Source organism: Pocillopora damicornis, chromosome 9 (assembly GCF_964200805.1).
Source record: "Pocillopora damicornis chromosome 9, jaPocDami1.2, whole genome shotgun sequence".
Classification (NCBI taxonomy): domain Eukaryota; kingdom Metazoa; phylum Cnidaria; class Anthozoa; order Scleractinia; family Pocilloporidae; genus Pocillopora; species Pocillopora damicornis.
Window position 1 is genome coordinate 14,612,788 of NC_142678.1, and position 21,924 is coordinate 14,634,711.

Consider the following 21,924-nt stretch of genomic DNA (forward strand, 5'->3'; position numbering starts at 1 on the left):
GGCCAGAATTTTAACCGTTAGCCGTAAAAGCCATCACTCCTTTGAGAACCTCTAATACTCTAAATGTGGCAAAACTAAGACTCAAAGACACTTTTAATAGTAAGTCTTACACAGACCTTGCCTCCTGAGAGGTACTATTTTTATCTCCACTGCTTCATAAAAACTTTAAAAGGGACTGTAATATGACGTTCTCAACGGGGTTAACCGATTACTTAGCTGTTAGCCGTAAAATTGACAAATCTTAACCGTTAGTCGTAAGAAAAGTTAAACGTAAAACAAATTTATGGTGACAACAATGGAAAGACATTAAACGTTAGCCGTAAAATGGCCAGAATTTTAACTGTTAGCCGTAAAAGTCATCACTCTATTGAGACCCTCCAATACTCTAAATGTGGCAAAACTAAGACCCAAAGACACTTTTAATAGTAAGTCACAGACCTTGCCTCCTGAGAGGTACTATTTTTATCTCCACTGCTTGATAAAAACTTTAAAAGTTAAAGCCTTTATAGCTGTTAGTTCTCATATGTTCAGAAGTACTCCGTACAGCTCAATTCCAGATAGGTATATTCCATATTTACCAGAGGAATTTCTACCTGTCTGGAAAATTCGAAAAAGGCGAAAAGCCGTTATTTCCCATCCAACAGACTGGGTACCTGTATAAAATGGAGGAGGAGCGAAGAACTGTGGATCCTTCCCGTTGTGAATAGTTTTAAGTTCTTTCCAGTTCTTTCCATCATAAGATCCCTCTAGTTGCCAATCGGTAAGTGTTGATTCTCCATGCCTTTTGCCTGGTCTCAAAAGAGTAGTGTGTGATTACGAGTCGATGGCTCAAGCCCAGATCAATAGACCACCATGAATTTTCTCTTTCCGCTGTTCCACTGATGGCGCCTTTCTTATGGTTTAATATGTCACTTGCTTCTCCCGGGCCATCAGAAGATCTAGAAGCACGCAGTTTTACAGAAGCGTCTCTCTTTAAGAAGTATATGACACCAGGGCAGTTGCCAGCAAATTCATTTCCAGTCGGTAAGAAAACGGTTGAGAGTACAAGAAAAATAAAATTAAAATAACGACGTAGCCTCTTTCCTCATCATGTAGCATCAAACAACTATCTATTATTGCGTTCATCAGGTTATCGGTCTATCATTTCGTTTCCATATTCATCGATTCAATTGATCATTTGTTCATTTAATCAACTGTTTGGAGAAACCTATCGCCTATTGTGACGGTTAACCAAGAAATTATAATTCATTGCAGTTAACCCATAACCATATCACGAAAGCAATGGAAGGTAATTTCTCTTGGTCACTTCTTGGTCACTTCTTGGTCACTAATCTTCTACTTACGCCTTGCAATTTTTTTTTTCTCTCAAAAAAAAATGTGAGGGAGTATTACCTAATAGTAAACTGATCAACTCGACGCTTCAACCAACCCCCCCCCCCCCCCCTCTCTCTCCCAGCAATCCACGCGCATTTGACCGTCATCCCTGCTCGGGTGAAAGGAATTTGAACATGGAGATGTCAAGTCTTTCTAGCGGAATACAAGTGTTTTCTCTTTAAATATGGAGTTGTTTTAAGGTAATGAGTTCACTTTCGCCAGCGAATAATTAATTTTGCCTTTTACAAAAAGAAGTAACCGTCAAATTCGGCGTTTGGGAGGGACATTTAAACAGAATTTTGGCCCCGGGGGACCGAAATTCGAACAAACCAGTCTTCGAAAGTTTAAATCACCGGGAGGTTGTACGGGGAAGGGGGGGATGTTGAGGCTTGGAATTGATCGACGTATAAATCGTGAGGAAAAGCGTTCTATTATTGATTAAAATCGAACTACTTTCCCTTTTCATTCATGAGAAGACACACAGGGCTTGCACTGTAAGTATCCCGGAGAGCTCCATACAATTCCTTATAATAAAATTATAAGGAATTGTATGGAGCTTTTTTAGCGTTAGTCGAGGCGTGGAGGGTGTTGTCACGTACGATCCTTGCGAGGTGTTTTTCCCGACACTCTTCTGACAGAAGAATGTCGCGTAATGAAAGCAAACCAGAAACGATTGAAGAGCAACTCGGGCTTTCACATATCATCAAGTTCATCAAAACGAGCATCGAATTTCCTGCACATCAACAAGCCTTTGTTTTATACTTTTACACCGATCACGAGCTCATTTGTGTTTCGGAAATAGATCAATTAGCTACATAATGATGGCGGAATTTGTGAAGGATTTTGAAGATGAAGAAGAACGAAAAGAGCGAGTTATTAAATCACGAAAAAATACTCCAGAAGAAAGAAACAGACAGAGAAAAGAATGGAGAAAGAGGAAACAAGGGAAGCAAATGCCGAATTCAACGAATAAAAATGTTGAACTACAATCACTCAACCGCGAAGCGAATGAGTTGGTGCCTTGTACTTCTGAGGCTAAGGAAACGAAACTGCCTCCTTCGGACCAACATTTTGAGCCACAAAATGTCAAGAAACCCCATATCCTCGCGCTTAAACCAGGCAGTGAAGAGAAGAAAGAGGCCTTGGGTGGTTGTTCAAGAGCTGCTAAGATGATTCAAACGGCTGTTGGTGCCGACGCAGTTGTCTCGCAGAAACCTCGTGGGAAACGTCATCAAACCTTTTTAATTGGAAAAAAACCCACAGCGAGCAATGGATCCAGATTTGAAGCCAAAGAACTCAGGCCAGAAAACATTGAATACTTGTCTAAAAATCCAGTTGGGAGTGGAAGCTTTGGACAGTGTTTTCTCGGGCGCTATCGAGGCATCGACGTTATTGTCAAGCAAATGACTCACAACGAAACGTCAGAGGATGAAGAACGAGCAAGGAGAGATTTACTCCACGAAGCAAAGGTCGTTTCTGCTTTTGGGGACCATCCACATCTACCCATGATTTTTGGTGTTGTTACAAAGGCCTCACCATTATGCCTTGTGACTCAATTTCATGGTGTTCAGCAAGAAAGTGTAACCCTCCATCAAGCGGCCGATAACAACGCAGTTACTAAAGCAAACTGTATTTCTATATTTAAAAAGATATGCAGTGTTTTAGACCACGTGCACTCTAAAGGATACCTTCATAACGACATCAAAGGAAACAATGTTGTACTAGAACGGCCCTCAGCCTCTGGGGAATTCAGCCCAGTTCTTATTGACTTTGGATAGAGCCTTAAGGTTTCATCTGTTACGTTGTACCGCAGAAACGGCACCGTTATGAAATGCAAAGGGAAAAGCTATTTAGCCCCTGAGGTTGTTAGTGAACGACTCTATAGCGTTGCCAGTGACATTTTTTCATTGGGAAGAATGCTTAAGGCGATATCGTCTTTGTTGGGTTTTTATGAAAGGGTCCGAGAATTGGTTAAAATGTCAACCAGAGATAAGCCGTCAGAGAGACCTAGCCTTTATGCTTCCTCTCGTAAGATTGCTGATGTTAAATTTTAGGTGTAGTATTTTCCAAGTCAGCAGACCTAATATCAAATAGCATCGCATCATTGCATAAAATCTCGCCTTCTGATTGGTTGACGAGGGGAGTTGTTTAGCGGGGCTAAGTGATATTGTTTCACATCCACGTATACATAACAAATATAAGTAATGCTGTTTTCTTTTTATCTTGTTTTTATTCAAATATGTGATTCAAAGAAAATCCATTACTTGGCTCGTGAATTCCGCGTTAAATTGCACTTAAAAACCGATATCGCACTCATCGCTTCGCGTATCGCTTTTCGCGTGCAATTAAATGCGGAATTCCCTCGTCAAGTAATGAATCTTCCTACAATAGTTTCATTCAAGGTTTAGTTACTACAATTTCAGCGATTTTAAAATGAAGGACAACTTCTTCCCCATGATTCTGCCACAAGAAATAGTTTATGACCCAGCTTACGTGACCTTAAGGGACCTATTGTTTGCGACAATAGCGGAATTTTTCAAGCTTGCGAGTCACGCGTCATTGATTGAGAGCATTGTTTCAAATTGTATAACTAACGAAAACTCGTAGAAGTGAGAAAGTTCATTGACTTCCGACTGCCGACTTTCGGCACGCCACGCATTAGCAGAGAAAGTCGATCATTGCTAAGTTACTAGACAACTGTTTTGACCTTGCGAGAAAAAAATGCCTTATTCAGCTCCCTGTCAACTGTGTACAAAGAAGTTTAAAACAGGTGTTTCACTGAGAAAACATTTCGGATTGAAACACCAGGAAAGGAATCTCGAGATCGCGCAATTTTTGGATGAATCAAACAGTCCATGTGAACAACCAAAAGCAGCAGCACTTATTGACAAAGAAATGGAAGATTATCTCAAATGGCTTGGGGTTCTTGTGGAGCGAATCAACGGATCACTGGTACCGGATCACCCAGGTAAATGCTCTAACCCGCAATGTGTTCTTTATTTTGGTGTGCTTGGACTTACACACTTACTTACCCCTAACTTTATTTTCATCGAAAGGAAAATGGTGCCATGTTGATTGCCTTCAAGTGCCACAGAAGTACTTCGCTCATTTACTCTGTCGTTTGGGAAACCCTATGGTAGACAGCGTACGCGATGCTCCCCATATCCGTCAGCCGATTTTCAAGAGAATAGCGCGGCGCTTTTCATATAAAATTTTCAATGAGGAAACCTTGAAGCTAGTGTTGGAAGAGCAAGACCTGCTGCAATTTCGGCCAAAAGCCTTATTCAGAAATAGCGATGAAGTGCCTGATATCTCCGAAATGTCAGCAGAAGAAGCACTAGCTTATGCAAAAGCGAGAGCCAGAAAGCAGGACTCAAGACCGACAAGCCGCTCGTACCTAGATATTGGTCCAGGTGAAGGACGCTGTACAAGGGAATTAGAACTGATATGGTGGCCGAGTCTCTACTCACGTTGCTCAGAGTACGGCAAACTTACTTTTCGCTTTTTTGTGAGGAAGACTTCATTATAGTTACATTCATTTCAATCTTTCAAAGGCTGAACAAGTAAGTCCAACGCATTTGAAAGAGATGTTGCGTTCGTTTTGCGTTCGAATTTCTAATTTCTTTAATCATCGTTGCGTGGTATACATATAGGGACTCTTAAGATCCATCGCTTCGTTACAAGGGTATACTGTACACTGTTACATAACGTTTTTATTTACTATTAACGTTCCTAGAGCAAGGACGCATAGACGTTTATGATCAATAAATATTTAATAATAATTGTATTTTTTTTAGAGGAAGACTTCACATATCTAGTTACAGATTCTTTTCAATATTTCAAAAGCTGAACAAGTAGGTGCAAGGTATTTGAAAGAGATTTTGCGTTCGCTTTGCGTTTGAATTTCTGATTTCTATAAAATCATTGTTACGTTGTATATATACAGGGACTCTAAGATCCTCGCTTTGTTATTGGGGTTTATTGTACACAGTTACACTCTATTCTTCTTTCCTATTAAGGTTCCTAAAGCAAGGATGCATACTCGACGTTTATGATCATAACTGGAAATTTTTACCCTGCTCTTATAATTCGGCTAGATTACTGAACACCCTGCCACTCGTTTGCATCTCATTGAATAACAAAAGACAATTCTTTGTGTATGCTTTGTTTTAAAAGCGTTTCGACATGTGGCCGGGTATTCTGAATGTACGGCGTTCGATTGATAAATTCGTTCGCTCCAAGTTCCTAAATCAAGGACCGTGATGCCTTACGTTTATGTTAAAAAAAATGTACATTACAAAATGCTCACCGGTTGTTACGGTACAAGTCGAGCTATTGGTTTCGCGTAGTGTACTACTTAGTTGAAATTGTTGTGTAGTTTGACTTTCACTGCTTAAGTTTGTATGAAAACAACTTATATCGAAACAACCAAATCAACAAGAAAAAATAACTTAAATCTTGGAATATTAGTCAGCAAAGCACGCTGCCTGTTTGCAACTCGTCGCAACGGTAACAACCGGTTTCGCTACTTGTCGAATTCGCTACCGCCTGGTTCGCAACAACTTCGCTAAAGATTACTTTCTGTAAACCACTTAATCGATTTTGAACAAAAGTCTTTTCGTGTATTTCTCATTCTTTAAAGCTTGCCCCTAGGGCAGGACTTTGCTAATAAGTAGCGACACGAATTGTAGGTAGCGAACTCGAACGTAGCGAAATTTGACAAGGAGCGAAACCGTCGTAAAGCGTCGCAGTCTTCCATTAGCAAAGAGCGTCTCTTATAATGTCATTATGCTTCAGAAATTAAAAAGAAGATTCACCCTGAACTATTTACATTTAAGCAACCTAATCGGAACTAAGAATATTTCCGAATCCTAGAATGATATTTGTCATTCTTTCCCGCATCGGCAAAGCTGCACTTTGATTAGACCACAGTAGGATTTGGTCTGAAAGTAGGTCACTCGCAGGACACTAAAAGAGAAACAACAAGTAACTGTTAAGGTTTCAGTCAAACCGGAAGAGAAGTAAGGCTGTTCATCAATAATGACCAATTTTAAATTTTAATTTGATGTTAGATAAAAATCTCTACCTGATAAGTTTGAGTATTTTTATTACCTGTTCGCTACATGATGTATGAATATTATAGGAAGAAGTTTCATGTTAATCAATTGTGGGAGTTGAGAGTAAAGTCTCGTAGATGAAAGTTAATTTTTTTGAAATAAAAATTAAAAGAAACAGAAACCCAATAAAAGTACAGCCTATGTTAATTACCTTTAACTAAATAAGACACTAGGTTACACAGCACTCATGGGTGTGCCACCTAAAGTGCAGCCAAAGGAAGTTACCTTTACTAAATACAGCAATGGGCTACACTGCACCCATGGGTGTGCCATCTAAAGTGCAGCCTATGCTAATTACCTTGAACTAAATAAAAAACACTTGGTTATACTGCACCCATGGGTGTGCCACCTAAGGTGCAGCCTATGTAAGTTACCGTTTACTAAAGAAAACACTGGGTTACACTGTACCTATGGGTGTGCCACCTAAAGTGCAGCCTATGCTAATTACCTTTAACTAAATAAAAAACACTTGGTTATACTGCACCCATGGGTGTGCCACCTAAGGTGCAGCCTATGTAAGTTACCGTTTACTAAAGAAAACACTGGGTTACACTGTACCTATGGGTGTGCCACCTAAAGTGCAGCCTAAGCTAATTACCTTTAACTAAATAAAAAACACTTGGTTATACTGCACCCATGGGTGTGCCACCTAAAGTGCAGCCTATGTTAGTTACCGTTTACTAAAGAAAACACTGGGTTACACTGTACCTATGGGTGTGCCACCTAAAGTGCAGCCTATGTTAATTACCTTTAACTAAATAAAACACTAGGTTACACTGCACCTATAGGTATGCCACCTAAAGGACAGCCTATGTTAATTACCTTTTACTAAATAAAACACTAGGTTACACTGCACCCATGGGTGTGCCACCTAAAGAGCAGCCTATATTAGTTACCGTTTACTAAAGAAAACACTGGGTTACACTGCACCTATGGGTGTGCCACCTAAAGTGCAGCCTATGTTAGTTACCGTTTACTAAAGAAAACACTGGGTTACACTGCACCCATGGGTGTGCCACCTAAAGTGCAGACTATGTCAGTTACCGTTTATTAAAGAAAACACTGGGTTACAATGCACCTATGGGTGTGCCACCTAAAGTGCAGCCTATGTTAATTACCTTTAACTAAATAAAACACGAGGTTACACTGCACCCATGGGCGTGCCACCTAAAGTGCAGCCTATGTTAGTTACTGTTTATTAAAGAAAACACTGGGTTACAATGCACCTATGGGTGTGCCACCTAAAGTGCAGCCTATGTTAATTACCTTTAACTAAATAAAACACGAGGTTACACTGCACCCATGGGTGTGCCACCTAAAGTGCAGACTATGTCAGTTACCGTTTATTAAAGAAAACACTGGGTTACAATGCACCTATGGGCGTGCCACCTAAAGTGCAGCCTATGTTAGTTACTGTTTACTAAATAAAACACTAGGTTACACTGCACCCATGGGTGTGCCACCTAAAGTGTAGCCTATGTTAGTTACTGTTTACTAAATAAAACACTAGGTTACACTGCACCCATGGGTGTGCCACCTAAAGTGCAGCCTATGTTAGTTACTGTTTATTAAAGAAAACACTGGGTTACAATGCACCTATGGGCGTGCCACCTAAAGTGCAGCCTATGTTAGTTACTGTTTACTAAATAAAACACTAGGTTACACTGCACCCATGGGTGTGCCACCTAAAGTGTAGCCTATGTTAGTTACTGTTTACTAAATAAAACACTAGGTTACACTGCACCCATGGGTGTGCCACCTAAAGTGCAGCCTATGTCAGTTACCGTTTATTAAAGAAAACACTGGGTTACAATGCACCTATGGGCGTGCCACCTAAAGTGCAGCCTATGTTAGTTACTGTTTATTAAAGAAAACACTGGGTTACACTGCACCCATGGGTGTGCCACCTAAAGTGCAGCCTATGTTAATTACCTTTAACTAAATAAAACACGAGGTTACACTGCACCCATGGGTGTGCCACCTAAAGTGCAGCCTATGTTAATTACCTTTTACTAAATAAAACACTAGGTTACACTGCACCCATGGGTGTGCCACCTAAAGAGCAGCCTATGTTAGTTACCGTTTACTAAAGAAAGCAATGGGTTACACTGCACCTATGGGTGTGCCACCTAAAGTGCAGCCTATGTTAGTTACCGTTTACTAAAGAAAGCAATGGGTTACACTGTACCTATGGGTGTGCCACCTAAAGTGCAGCCTATGTTAGTTACCTTTAACTAAATAAGACACTGGGTTACACTGCACCCATGGGTGTGCCACCTAAAGAGCAGCCTATGTTAGTTACCGTTTACTAAAGAAAGCAATGGGTTACACTGCACCTATGGGTGTGCCACCTAAAGTGCAGCCTATGTTAGTTACCGTTTACTAAAGAAAACACTGGGTTACACTGCACCCATGGGTGTGCCACCTAAAGTGCAACCTATGTCAGTTACCGTTTACTAAAGAAAACACTGGGTTACACTGCACCCATGGGTGTGCCACCTAAAGTGCAGCCTATGTTAATTACCTTTAACTAAATAAAACACTAGGTTACACTGCACCCATGGGTGTGCCACCTAAAGTGCAGCCTATGTTAGTTACTGTTTACTAAAGAAAACACTGGGTTACACTGCACCTATGGGTGTGCCACCTAAAGTGCAGCCTACAGTAGTTACCTTTAACTAAATAAAACACTGGGTTACACTGCACCCATGGGTGTGCCACCTAAAATGCAGCCTATGTTAGTTACCGTGAACTAAAGAAAACACTGCGTTACACTGCACCTATGGGTGTACCACCTAAATGCAGCCAAAGTAAGTTTCCTTTAACTAAAGAAAACAATGGGTTACACTGCACCCATGGATGTGCCACCTAAAGTGCAGCCTATGTTAGTTACCTTTAACTAAATAAGACACTGGGTTACACTGCACCCATGGGTGTGCCACCTAAAGTGCAGTCTATGTTAGTTACCTTTCACTAAATGAGAGACTGGGTTACATTGCACCTATGGGTGTGCCACCCAAAGTGCAGCCTATGTTAGTTACCTTTAACTAAATAAGACACTGGGTTACACTGCACCCATGGGTGTGCCACCTAAAGTGCAGCCTATGTTAGTTAACTTTAACTAAATTTAACACTGGGTTACACTGCACCCATGGGTGTACCACCTAAAGTGCAGGCTATGTTAGTTACCTTGAACTAAATTAAACACTGGGTTACACTGCATCTATGGATCTCTAACTATAGAAAATTCTGTGTTACTCTACACTTTAAGGTGTGTTAACTAATAGAATCAGACATGCTAAAGTTAAACAATGGTTCACACTTTAATCCTGAGCTCACCTATCTTCCTATATGCAGTAGCTTTCAGTTAATGGAGCTCCATTAATTTCAAGCTGCTGTGTGATGGAATTAGTCATAAGATGGGCAAATTACATAGGAGACTGTAGCAATTAAATAAATACTCACAGAGGTATTTGATTCCTAAAGTGCACTCTAACGGATCGTCTGGACGCTGTATGAACTCAATGAATACACATTACCAGTGAACTTGACTACATGATGTTAAATCAAGTTGCAAGTATAAAAATAATAGTTGCATCAACATCAACACGAGCCTGGTAAAATGTAACTCTGTTAAGGATCAAAGTTTTTGCTGTGTTCACATCTTCATACGGCTTCTTGAATTTATCCAGTGGTAATTTTTTGAAGGTGCTGACGGATTTCCTGTTCTGTTGGACCTGAAACACAACAGCAGGAGAGCAAATTAAAACAGAAAAAAAAAAGATTTTACCTAAGACCTATGGAAAACATCTCTTGAAAACATTATTTTAGGAAATGTCTTACCAGACATTGAACTGACATGGACATTCTGCTTTGTAATAGCAGGCTGTTGATCTGACTTCTTCTTTACTGAGATGTGATCGCCATGAAATGACTCTGGGCCATAGTTTTTCAAGGCAGCATTGGCCTCTGCTAGGGAATCTACCCTGTATGCAAGAAGACCAATGGATGCCAACAACTGTTCAGTGTTGCACATCTCCATATGGAGAGCACAAAGTTGAATGTTGCAAAGCTCTTCATCCAAAAGAAAAACCAGATCATCTCGTATACCAGTTGATCTACAAGACAATTTCAAAGAATGATTGATTTTCTGAAGCAATGAATTATTTCATGTTTTTCTCTAAAAATGTTTTTCTTTTTCTTTTTCAATTACCAAACTATGAGTACTCCTTTCCTGACAGTATGAAAACAATTTTTGGCAACCTTCCAAGTTTGGCAAAAGATCCTGAATGAGGATTTTAGTTTACTAGCAACAATTAAAAAAAAAACCCAAACTATACACTTAATTTCAGTTCATGCTTTAGTACAAGTCATTTCCCCATGGCTTACAAAATTCATTTTGTTATGTAACAGTAAGAAAATCCCCTTTATGTGTTTGAATATAATTTAATATGACAATGATCAAATGCCTACACACCTTCCTATGTTGCATTTACTTCTGAGGCAATCCAGGCATGTCTGATCTGGAGCAACATCATGGCATTTGCAACCCTGACAAAAATAGGCACACTATCAAATAATATATAATATTATAATTTCAGATAGAACTACACATTTATCATGCTTCCGATTATCTTCTTCAGAGTTCATGCAGATTTTTGGATCCAAAATTCAAGACTTTTCCCAGACCTTTTTTCCAAAACATCAATTTATTTTTCCAGACTGAAGATGGTCAAATAGGTGATCAATAGAGATCTTGAAAAATGCAGAAACCAAGCTTCTTTCATGATGCACTGCAAATGTACAATAACCATGGTGCAATTGTGAAACTTCTCATTCTGTGATTGAATGTCTTAGCTACAGGCGAGATTGAATTGACCACAGGGGAAAAAAATGAACTTATTAAGCACTTTATGTAGCTATAAAAAAAAAACTCCAGACTTGAACTATTTTTCTAGACATTATCTTCAATTTCAAGACTATTTCCAGGTCTGGAAAATCAAGACTTTTCCAAGAATTTATGACTCTGTGTGAGCCCTGTTCTTTTTACAGTACATGTATTCATACTTTCAGTGATTTTAAATGTTTTAAAGCAGAATGACCTTCAGAGAAGTACTTTACAACTTTTTTTGACTTAATTAAAGCTACTTGATGTTTCTATCACTCACTAATTATTTTCCCAAATATTGGCAAAGGTCAAAGTCATCTGAAATCACTGTAAAAAAAGTTGATGAACTGATGCAGCACTTTTATGTACCTCAACTTTAACAGCACAAGTTGCAGTTGCCCCATACTAATTTCTATATCATTTGAGTACTTTACCCTGATAGCATTGCAGATGAAACAGAACTCGACACTGACACCTCTACCACCTAACATGAATGAAGCATTCGTCTTCTTCACCAAAAGAAGTACCAAGGTCTTGTAGTCCAGTACAACTAAGTTTGATAACAGAAATGGGAAAGCAAAAGTTAACATGCTAAACTTTCCAGGAAATTAATCTCTAATGTATCTAAAGAAAAGGGTAGTCAAATCAATTTCTGACGTAAAATAGTAATAAATTTCAGGTTTTATTTCTTGCTGCTGCAGTTAAACCTTGAACATGTTTTACAATATAAAAAAACTCTTAATTTACTATAGTTTGACTACTGCTTCAATCTAGTTCTAGTCAGACTACCAACTGGGCAGAAACACAATAAATTGCTATAAATAGTATCATGAACAAGAAGTTGACTTTTAAAGAAAATTCCAAGACTAACATTGATTCTTACCCAGAAATTCAACGGTGTAATGTCTACCATCAACTATCATTCCTTTTTCCTTTAATATTCTCTTCTGGTGGTTGATGTCCTCAAGATGAATCTTGAGGTTGTCTCTGTCAACAAATAAAAACCAAAAATCTATACAGTCATTGTTATATTTAGTGCATTAAAGCCAAATTAGGGATATTGATATCAATCCACTTAGATCTCAGAGTGGATGCATGACCTGGTGATATTGCAACTGAGTGGGGCTTACAAAAATCTGTCATTGTGTTATTTAAGTTAAATGCACATACAACCACAAGCATATTCTAGCCAGAAGGTAGTAAAGAGTTCAGGTAAGTTGCAATTCACAAACCTGTCTTCTTTACAGTTGGCAATTGTCAATGGGTAGACTGATTTTGCACTTTGCTGGCTATATACAGCACCATCACGGAGAACAATTCCAAACAACACCTGAGCTCTACCTGCAAAACAATTTTTTACACAAAATTAGTCAAGACAAAAACTGCACCCTACACCAACCCATTTCACCTTACACATTATTATAATGACCACCTTCCATACAAAGAACTGCTTGCAAGGCCAAAAAAATTTAACAGTAACTGTTATAGTTATTTTGATCTGGAAGTACAACACACACACACAAAAAAAATATGGGGATGATTATCATACGTGGGGAATGACCTTTTATAACAATAATAATAAAATAATTTACAGACAAAACTGCAGAGACAGCATGCATTATCACATAATTTTACCCCAAAATGGTCTCCCATCAAGCTTCATCATCAGTCGCAAAGCATGTGAAGACAGCTGGTGCAGCCTTTGTTCCCTTACGATTAACTCCACAACAGAACTCAAATTCACAGAGAAACCTTGTATAGGAGGAGCCACCTTCTTAACCCCCATATACTCCTTACAAGCTCCTTCTTGTTAGCTGCCTTGATCTGGTTTAAGTTGAGGAGGAGAGGCGTGTGAGAGGATTTCTAAGAAAACAATAGAAAGCGAGGTGATAAAAAGCAAAGATTAAACTTTTTAATCTAGGTTGATTCTTTGTTTCCTTTGTCTCCTACTAGTCCTAGGAAACAAAGGAAACAGAGAATCAACTGTAGTGACAGTCAAACATTGGAAACTTCATTTAAGTAACTTTACCGGTACTCGTAATTTACATTGTTGATGTTGTTGTTAATCCGGGATACCGATACCTTTTAGTGCCCGTCAACACATGTGTCAGCGGACTCGTTCTGTGAGACGCCATTTTGTGAAGTATATGTAGCACGAGGTTTTTGTAGATTAAAGCCTTTAGAAACGAGGCCAAACGTTCGTTTAACTATCATAACAATTTAATCTACAAAAAAAAACAAATGGATAAAGTCCTCAGGCCCGAGAGATTCAGCGCCGATCCAAGCACGTCTGGAGCATCAAAATCGTGGATTCACTGGCGTCGAACCTTCGAAAATTTCCTCGCCGTATTGACGGAAGAAGGCCTCGATAAATTTGGAGTCCTGACAAATTTTATTTCGCCTGCGGTATTCGAATATGTAGAAGAATGTGCTGACTACGAATCTGCAATCGAAACTCTTCAAAATATTTTCGTGAAGCCGACGAACGAAATCCACGCCAGACACGTGCTCGCTACCAGACGACAACAGGGTGGTGAAACTCTAGACGAATATCTTCAAGCGCTCAAAACTCTCGCCAAAGACTGCAACTTTCAATCTGTCACCGCTGCCAAATATTGTGAGGAATATATACGGGATGCTTTCATTACTGGGCTACATTCTAACCAAATACGTCAAAGGCTCCTAGAAAACAAAACTCTAGATCTGAAAACGATGTTTGACCAGGCCAGGGCGCTCGACTCTGCCATGCGCAGTTCAGAGAGTTACTCTGTCCCTCAACCTGTCAGCGTTGCAGCCTCAGCACAAGAAATGACCGCTCAGAATCCAATCCAAGTCGACTCTGCTCAGTCAGACTCCACACTCGCTGCAATTGATTCAAAGTGCTTCTTCTGTGGAAATCCTAAACACCCTCGTTCCAAGTGTCCAGCCAGAGATGCAATTTGCAATAAATGTCAAAAGAGGGGACATTTTGCGAAAGTCTGTCGAAGCAAGGCCTCTAAACCCAGCGAAGTTTCAGCTGCTCTCTGGCCACCTACTCTTGCCACCGTAGGAATTCCCCAATCTCTTAAAGGATCAACTGCTACTGTTGTTGTCAACAAGGACTGGAGTGTAGAAGCACTCTTTGACAGCGGAAGCAGTGAAAGCTACATACATCCAAGCCTCGTTGAAGTAGCTGCTATCTCTGTTAACCCTTCGGTCAGCCAGGTCTCCATGGCAACATCTTTGTTAAGTACAAAGACCGAGGGCTCTTGCTCTGTTACTATTAACTACCAAGGTCAAACTTATAAAGACTTTCGCCTGTTGGTTATGCCAGGGCTTTGCTCTGATCTGATTTTAGGACTCGATTTCCAGTCTCAACATGATAGTGTCACATTCAAGTATGGCGGAACAAAACCGCCGCTGTCGGTATGCAGTCTCACTACTCTGAACATAGAGCCGCCATCACCATTTTCAAACCTCACTGCCGACTGCCATCCTATTGCTACAAAGTCCAGGCGCTACAGCAAAGAAGACCTGAACTTCATTGGCAATGAAGTAGAACGGTTGCTCAAGGAAGGCATTATTGAGCCAAGCCGGTCCCCTTGGCGGGCACAAGTAGTTGTCACAAAGGATGAGAATCACAAGAAACGCCTAGCTATTGATTATTCCCAGACAATCAATAGATTCACCCAACTAGATGCTTTCCCGCTGCCGAGGATCAGTGATACGATCAACGAAATAGCTCAGTACAAGGTGTTCAGTACCCTTGACCTCCAGAGTGCGTATCATCAAATACCTTTAAGAGAAGATGACAAGCCTTACACTGCGTTTGAAGCTAAAGGTGGGCTTTATCAGTTTACCAGGCTTCCTTTCGGTGTAACCAACGGTGTAGCCTGCTTCCAAAGAGAAATGATGAGATTTGTTGAAGATAACCACTTGAAAGCTGTGTTTCCATACATCGACAACATAACTGTATGTGGAAAGGATCAAGCTGACCATGATGCTAACCTCATATTATTCCAGGAGGCTTCTCAAAAGGCGAATCTTAAATTCAACGACAGCAAAAGCGTCTTCTCTGCTCAACGACTGCCATTACTGGGATATGTCATTGAAAATGGTTCTATTAGTCCAGACCCCGAAAGATTAAGGCCTCTACTGGAGCTCCCACTGCCGCAAAACTCAAAGGCTCTTAATAGATGTCTGGGACTTTTCTCTTACTATTCTCAATGGGTTCCTTGTTTCGCCGACAGAATTAAACCCATAACCAGCTGTAGATCATTTCCTTTATCTTCTGAAGCACAGAAAGCATTTGAAGACTTAAAGAGTATCATTGCCAAAGCTGCTGTCTCTGCCATAGACGAGAGTATTCCATTTGAGGTGGAGACAGACGCCTCAGATGTAGCGCTAGCCGCTACCCTCAACCAGAAGGGCAGACCTGTAGCCTTTTTCTCCCGCACTCTTCAAGGTAGTGAACTGAAACACTCTGCTGTAGAAAAGGAGGCTCAAGCAATAGTTGAGTCGGTAAGGCACTGGAGACATTTTCTCACCGGGTCCCACTTCACTCTAAAAACGGACCAAAAGTCAGTTTCCTACATGTTCAACCAGCGTCATCAAGGAAAGATTAAGAATGACAAGATAATGCGCTGGAGGATTGAACTGAGTTGCTATAGCTTTGACATAGAGTATCGACCAGGCAGAGATAATGTAGCACCGGATACCTTCTCACGAGCCACGTGTGCTTCTAGCGCCAGTGATGCTCTCTACAAGCTCCATGACTCGCTCTGTCACCCTGGGATTACCCGATTATGGCATTTTATTCGAGTCAAGAACTTGCCTTATTCTCTAAAAGATGTTAGGAGGACTGTGAACTCCTGTCCAATCTGTTGTGAATGTAAACCGGTATTCCACCGCCCAGACCCAGTTCAACTTATAAAAGCTACCCAACCCTTTGAACGAATCAACATTGACTTTAAAGGGCCACTTCCTTCCAACGACAAGAACAAATACTTCCTGAATGTTGTTGATGAGTTTTCACGGTTCCCGTTCGTTTTCCCTTGCCCTGATGTGTCTACTCCGACCGTTATGAAGTGTCTCACCACATTGTTTTCTCTATTTGGTATGCCTGCCTACGTGCATTCTGACAGAGGGGCTTCGTTTATGAGTCAAGAGTTACGGGAATTCCTCTCTAGCAAAGGTGTATCTACAAGTCGTACAACCAGTTATAACCCCACATGTAATGGTCAAGTTGAGAGGTACAATGGCACTGTATGGAAGGCGATTACAACGTCTCTTAAGTCAAAGAAGCTTCAGGCAGAACAGTGGCAATTGGTCCTGCCAGATGTGTTGCACTCGATCCGTTCTCTTCTGTGCACCGCAACGAATGAGACTCCGCATGAACGTTTCCTGAACTTTTCACGCCGTTCATCCACAGGTAGTTCGATCCCCTCTTGGCTGGCCGAACCTGGCCCTGTTTATGTAAAGCGTCATGTACGACACAGTAAGTTTGATCCTCTGGTTGAAAAAGCTGATGTTCTCCAGACCAATGCTCACTACGCTCACGTTCGTTATCCTAATGGCAGAGAAACAACAGTTTCAACCAAGAATCTTGCTCCTTGTGGTCAAGTGGGACTTCTAGAACCACCCTCTTCAATCCAGCTCCCAGTCGTTAAACCCAATATTTCTAGTGAGTTTTCTCCCGTTAACGATCATCATGTTGATAAGACGCAAGAACCAGAACCCACAGAATTGAGGAGATCACAGCGAGAGCGCCGCCCTGTAGATAGGCTCAATTTATAGGAAGGGGTGAATGTAGTGACAGTCAAACATTGGAAACTTCATTTAAGTAACTTTACCGGTACTCGTAATTTACATTGTTGATGTTGTTGTTAATCCGGGATACCGATACCTTTTAGTGCCCGTCAACACATGTGTCAGCGGACTCGTTCTGTGAGACGCCATTTTGTGAAGTATATGTAGCACGAGGTTTTTGTAGATTAAAGCCTTTAGAAACGAGGCCAAACGTTCGTTTAACTATCATAACATCAACCTCTGTAGGTTAAAAAATCTTCCCTTGAACATAATTTTGACCTGTAACAATAACATTGCTACAGTCAGCAAGGGTCGTTGTGACCATTTTATGAGAACTTTTATCACTTTGCCAGCCCTACGTTCTTCAAATTTGAAAAATGAGTTAAAGTACTGCTTTTACCGTTAAAGCACCGCTTATTTTCCTCATATATATTTTTGAGTTCTTGATGAATAAAGCTCTACCAGTTCAAACAGCATCTATCAACAGAATTTCATGGGAAAAAACTTTAAAGATTATATTTTAAATTTACACTTGATGTCATGGAATACTAATAGGAAGTAGGGCGATGACCTTCTATATTAATGGTACAGGGTTTGTCACTAGGAGCCGGCTTCCAGCATATTTCACCAGCTGAAAAAGAGCTTACCACTGGCTCAAATTGCTCTGGAAAACAGACATAGGGTAATTTTGAAGACGCAGTTGAGTAAAACGCCCGCTTAAGTAATAAAAAAAAGCCTGCTTATCTTTTCCTGTACTAGGCTTCGCTTACGAGAATAACTGAATAAAACAAAAGAAAGAGCTGCTATAAACATTGAGGCTCGCGATGGAATAGTTCTTTTTTTGTTCTTTTGTTTCCTTAGCCGGGGCGCCAAGTATGAATATTAATATACCGACGTAAGACCAACGTAACTAAACATCTTACCCCCGTCCTTCCGAGCCCTGTGATGTTTATCAGGGATAGCCACGTTTTTGAAGAAACTCTCGCCATCGCCTGGAAAAGGACAAGCTTCCAATCAGGAACTCTCAGGCAAGCCACGTACTTCGACATTGTGTCGTCGCCAACTAGCTCTTCCACACTCCTCTTTGCTCCCCTTTTTACAGCCATCTCTTCGACAATTTCATTGACGATGGCCTTCGCTTCTGGGTCGCCAAATGCGCACATGTTCGAAAGCACCATCGCCAAACTTTCCCTGTTTCTTTCGCACACGTCATGCACGTCCTTGATGACGCGACTGCTTCGCTGCTTCATCGCTTCATCAACAGCACCTTTTCTGGAGTATCCAAATCTTCCTTTTCGCTGATCTCCTTTAGATTTGGGGAAACATTCTTTTTTCAGCTCTTTGCGAGTTTCCACTGTTTGGGGGTGTCATGGCCACAGATGATGTCTTGTTCGTTGGTGTCGTTGGCATTTCCAAGCATCGTGAAGCACGTGGTCGTTCTTTGTTTGCTTGGCCTTCATTTTCTTCGTCGATAGACATTTTACTGAGATCTACTAAGTTCAGCAAATCTCTCAGCTGCGAAATGAACTCAGAGCTTTCTGAAGAGGAACGGCGAAGCAGAGTGGTTATCAACTCAAACGAGGAACAGACAATTTCCGTTGCATTAGAGGACTTCTTGTTCGAGTAATGGTAGCGATCTAGCAGCCGAATGTGGGCACTGTCGATTCTTTGAAAATCGCCTGGAAAACTGGCGACAACAGGCGACCGCTTAAAGTATTAGATCCACAAACTTTCGAACTTAGAATAAACCAAGTCAATTGTGGACTTAATTCAGGGCTGATGACCGGAGTGAAGGGCGAAAAACCCTTCCTAGGTGCCATCTCTACTGCTACTGAATCACGCGTTTGAAATACGAAACTGCAAAGAAAAGATAGGCGGGCAAAAACCATGACATTCGAATATCGACATAGTAACATTATCCAGCTGCTAACTCGAGAGTGTTGATAATTTAAGCTAGTCGGCCCATGACATATTTAATGAGATTAAATCAAATTAACTTCGGGATTATCACACCTGAAAAAGACGAGCCCAGCGGGCTTAATACTTACAGTGCAAAGCACTTGTGTCTTCTCATGACCATCAAACATGTCATTTTTTTATGGTAAATTAAAGTTATTTTATGGTGTTAGGGTTAACATATGACCAAACAACCTTAAAATGAAACAAATTAAAAAAAACAGCGGATGTCACAGCACAGTTATCTTTGTTCATATGTACTTACGAATTTGGAAATTGCTGTACTTCTTAAGCTCCTCTTGTAGCCTCATGTATTCTGACTCAGAGCTTTCCACTTTTTTCTTGAGCTCCTCTATTTGACTCGACAGGTCACCATTTTCAGTTTTCAGCTGATCCAGCTCCTCTGGATATGTTTGAAATTGTAACTTCAATTTTAGTTCCTCCTTATCGGCTTTTAGTTCTCCAATCTGTTCCACCATTTTTTTTTTATTTTCTTCCACAAGATCTCTTTTGTTCTTCTTAATCTTTTCATTTATTCTTTTTAACTTCTCTATGTGATCTAGTTGTATTTTATTCGCTTCCTCTAAGTCAGCGATTTTGGTGTTGTTTTTTCTGATTATCTTTTCCTTCCTTTTCGTGTCCTTCCTTTTCTTTTCTTTTTCTTTTTCGTCTTCTACGCGCATTTGCTCAAGTTGGCTGATTTTGTTTTTTAATGCGTCTGTTTCTGTTTTTAAATCGTTGAGTTCCTTCTTCAAATTAGGGCATCGCAAACATATATGCATTTCTAAATAAACAACCTTCAGATTAGAATAATTCAATTTAATTCAATTCAAACATTACGTCAATGACAACCTAGGAACAAAACTTTCAGTGAAGTAGTGATCGGACAAGAGCCTTGGATGAAGGAAAAAAGACAAACTAGAATTATAATATAAGACTATCAAACAATGAAATAAATTTAATAAGATAAGACCACTCACTGGTGCTGTAAAAAGTTTAAAATTTTGGAAAAGCAAAGAAATATGAAACATTTGACATTCCCAGTCCCTAACGGTAGCAACTCTTCTAAACCGATTAATAAATGTCAACACACTTGGCATACTTTCCTAACGAATGTCGTGCTTCATATTTTATAAAATGAACTAAGAAAAAAATGTTGTTACTACAATATCGCTTGGTAATTCATCAATCGTCCAATTTCAGTTGACTCGGCCTTGAGAGCAGTATAGAAGCTTACCGTCATACCATTGTTGTACTTCCACTCCATTACGTCTTTGGCTCGCCTGATCTCTCTCCATGGTGTCTTTCTGGATTCGATCTGCCAATCTGATTTCCTCCAGTCTTCCATTCAAATGCCTCTCGTTCCCTTCATCTGATGTATTGTTTTCCAGCTCAGATGATCTACCGACTAGCATTTTCTCGTTTTCACAGACAATCTTGATGTTCTCTTGCATCACGCATGGATCCTTGTCGATCTCGTCGGAGATTTTCCCTTTGCAAGTGTTCTCGCGCTTCGGACCTTGCTTTACGCTTTTTTCAGTTGACTTTTCCATCTCCAGCCATTCAACCTTTGTCTCTAGACATTGCAACCTTTTTTCTATATTTATTTTATCTGCCTTTACGTTTTCCGTTCCTGCATTGAAAGAGACAAAAGAGTTTCAGATCATTACCAAGGATAGTATGGTTATAAGCTGTTTACTAAAAAACTAGATAAACATCCTCACACTGGTAACATCGTGCTCGATTCCGGAAAGGATTTCTGACTTGGGGCTATTTACATGCACGCATAAGATGTGCTAATGGTGAAATAGTTTAGTGTTTTCACGTTAAACTTGAGCGCATAACCTTGGTAAAAGCTGTGCGTTAAAAATCCTTACGAGCCACTACTTTCAACAAAAATTCTACCCATCATTTTTTATTCTTATATCTAAGTACACCTCAAAATCTGCCTGTTCTTAACTGCGTTAGAAATGAAACCTCCTGCGCTTATTTCTCGGAAAAAGTTGGACCTGGCCCTAAGTGAGTTCCCATGAAAACAATAGATTACGCACCAACCAGCTTTTGAGCGGCTTTTCCCATCCCTATCTTCACTAGAGCATCTGCAAGATTTCCTAAAGTCGCTTCATTTGGGTTGCTCTGTCTCCACTTATCGATCACTTCCCACGCTCTATCGCGGTTTGAGTTGCAATCAAAAGTAAGATTACGAACCACAGGCGATCCAAGCCTTAACTCAGCACCCAGGTCTCTCCAGGCTGTACCTACTTCATCGCATATCAACAATATGTGTCTTTGTGTGACAGGTTCTTGTAAACTACCCAAGGTGTCTGCAAAAAAAATATGTATCTTTTTGAAAACAATATCCGTCGCATAAAAAAAATTTAAAGTTTAATTTGAGTAAAAAAGCATTGACAAAAATTACAGGAAGGTGTGTTAAGAGCCGCAGAAATTATAAGTCTGAGTGTCATACTGAATTGTCAAGAGGATAATTGGTAAACCTAAAGTCCATTTATTAAATGAGAAATTGAAGAACCTTCATTGGTGGTGACTGAACCATTCATGTTTCTCCAGGAAGATCGTTGTCTGAATGCTGTTAAACTGAGGCAATTTCCAAATTCTCACTTGGCTAAATCAGCTAAAGCAGACATTAAAAAAATTGTGGTTACCATTTCTATTGTCATTACTAAACAAGCGGGCTAACATAACAAATACAGGTTCTGATACCCATTTAACATTAAAAGTACTATGACTTACTATTTCGTCCTTGAAACCTGTTGGAACACGCCTGTATTTATTAAGGCAATA

General features: G+C 40.2%; 4 protein-coding genes across 5 annotated transcripts in view; 3 read left to right on the forward strand and 1 right to left on the reverse strand.

Annotated features, from left to right (window-relative positions):
- Positions 1-21,924, forward strand: part of LOC149040327 (uncharacterized) — a 61,775-nt gene that overhangs the window by 36,022 nt on the left and 3,829 nt on the right. The window lies entirely within an intron of this gene.
- On the forward strand, positions 1,847-3,413 carry LOC149040329 (uncharacterized). Its single transcript, XM_089181802.1, has one exon. The coding sequence runs from the start codon at positions 2,193-2,195 to the stop codon at positions 3,150-3,152; it is 960 nt and encodes a 319-aa protein (XP_089037928.1). The 5' UTR covers positions 1,847-2,192; the 3' UTR covers positions 3,153-3,413.
- On the forward strand, positions 3,557-4,903 carry LOC149040330 (uncharacterized). Its single transcript, XM_089183090.1, has 2 exons — positions 3,557-4,342; positions 4,431-4,903. The coding sequence occupies exons 1-2, from the start codon at positions 4,096-4,098 to the stop codon at positions 4,901-4,903; spliced, it is 720 nt and encodes a 239-aa protein (XP_089039216.1). The 5' UTR covers positions 3,557-4,095.
- On the reverse strand, positions 10,446-13,237 carry LOC149040331 (uncharacterized). 2 transcript variants are annotated; one of them, XM_089181724.1, is made up of 5 exons: positions 13,015-13,237; positions 12,612-12,720; positions 12,263-12,366; positions 11,814-11,929; positions 10,446-10,609 (listed from the first exon to the last, which is right to left on the reverse strand). In XM_089181724.1, exons 1-5 carry the CDS (start codon positions 13,163-13,165, stop codon positions 10,589-10,591), a joined length of 501 nt encoding a protein of 166 aa, XP_089037850.1. In that variant the 5' UTR covers positions 13,166-13,237; the 3' UTR covers positions 10,446-10,588. The 2 variants fall into 2 exon arrangements, with proteins under 2 accessions (XP_089037850.1, XP_089037849.1); XM_089181723.1 differs by lacking the exon at positions 10,446-10,609 and having other exon boundaries at positions 11,049-11,929.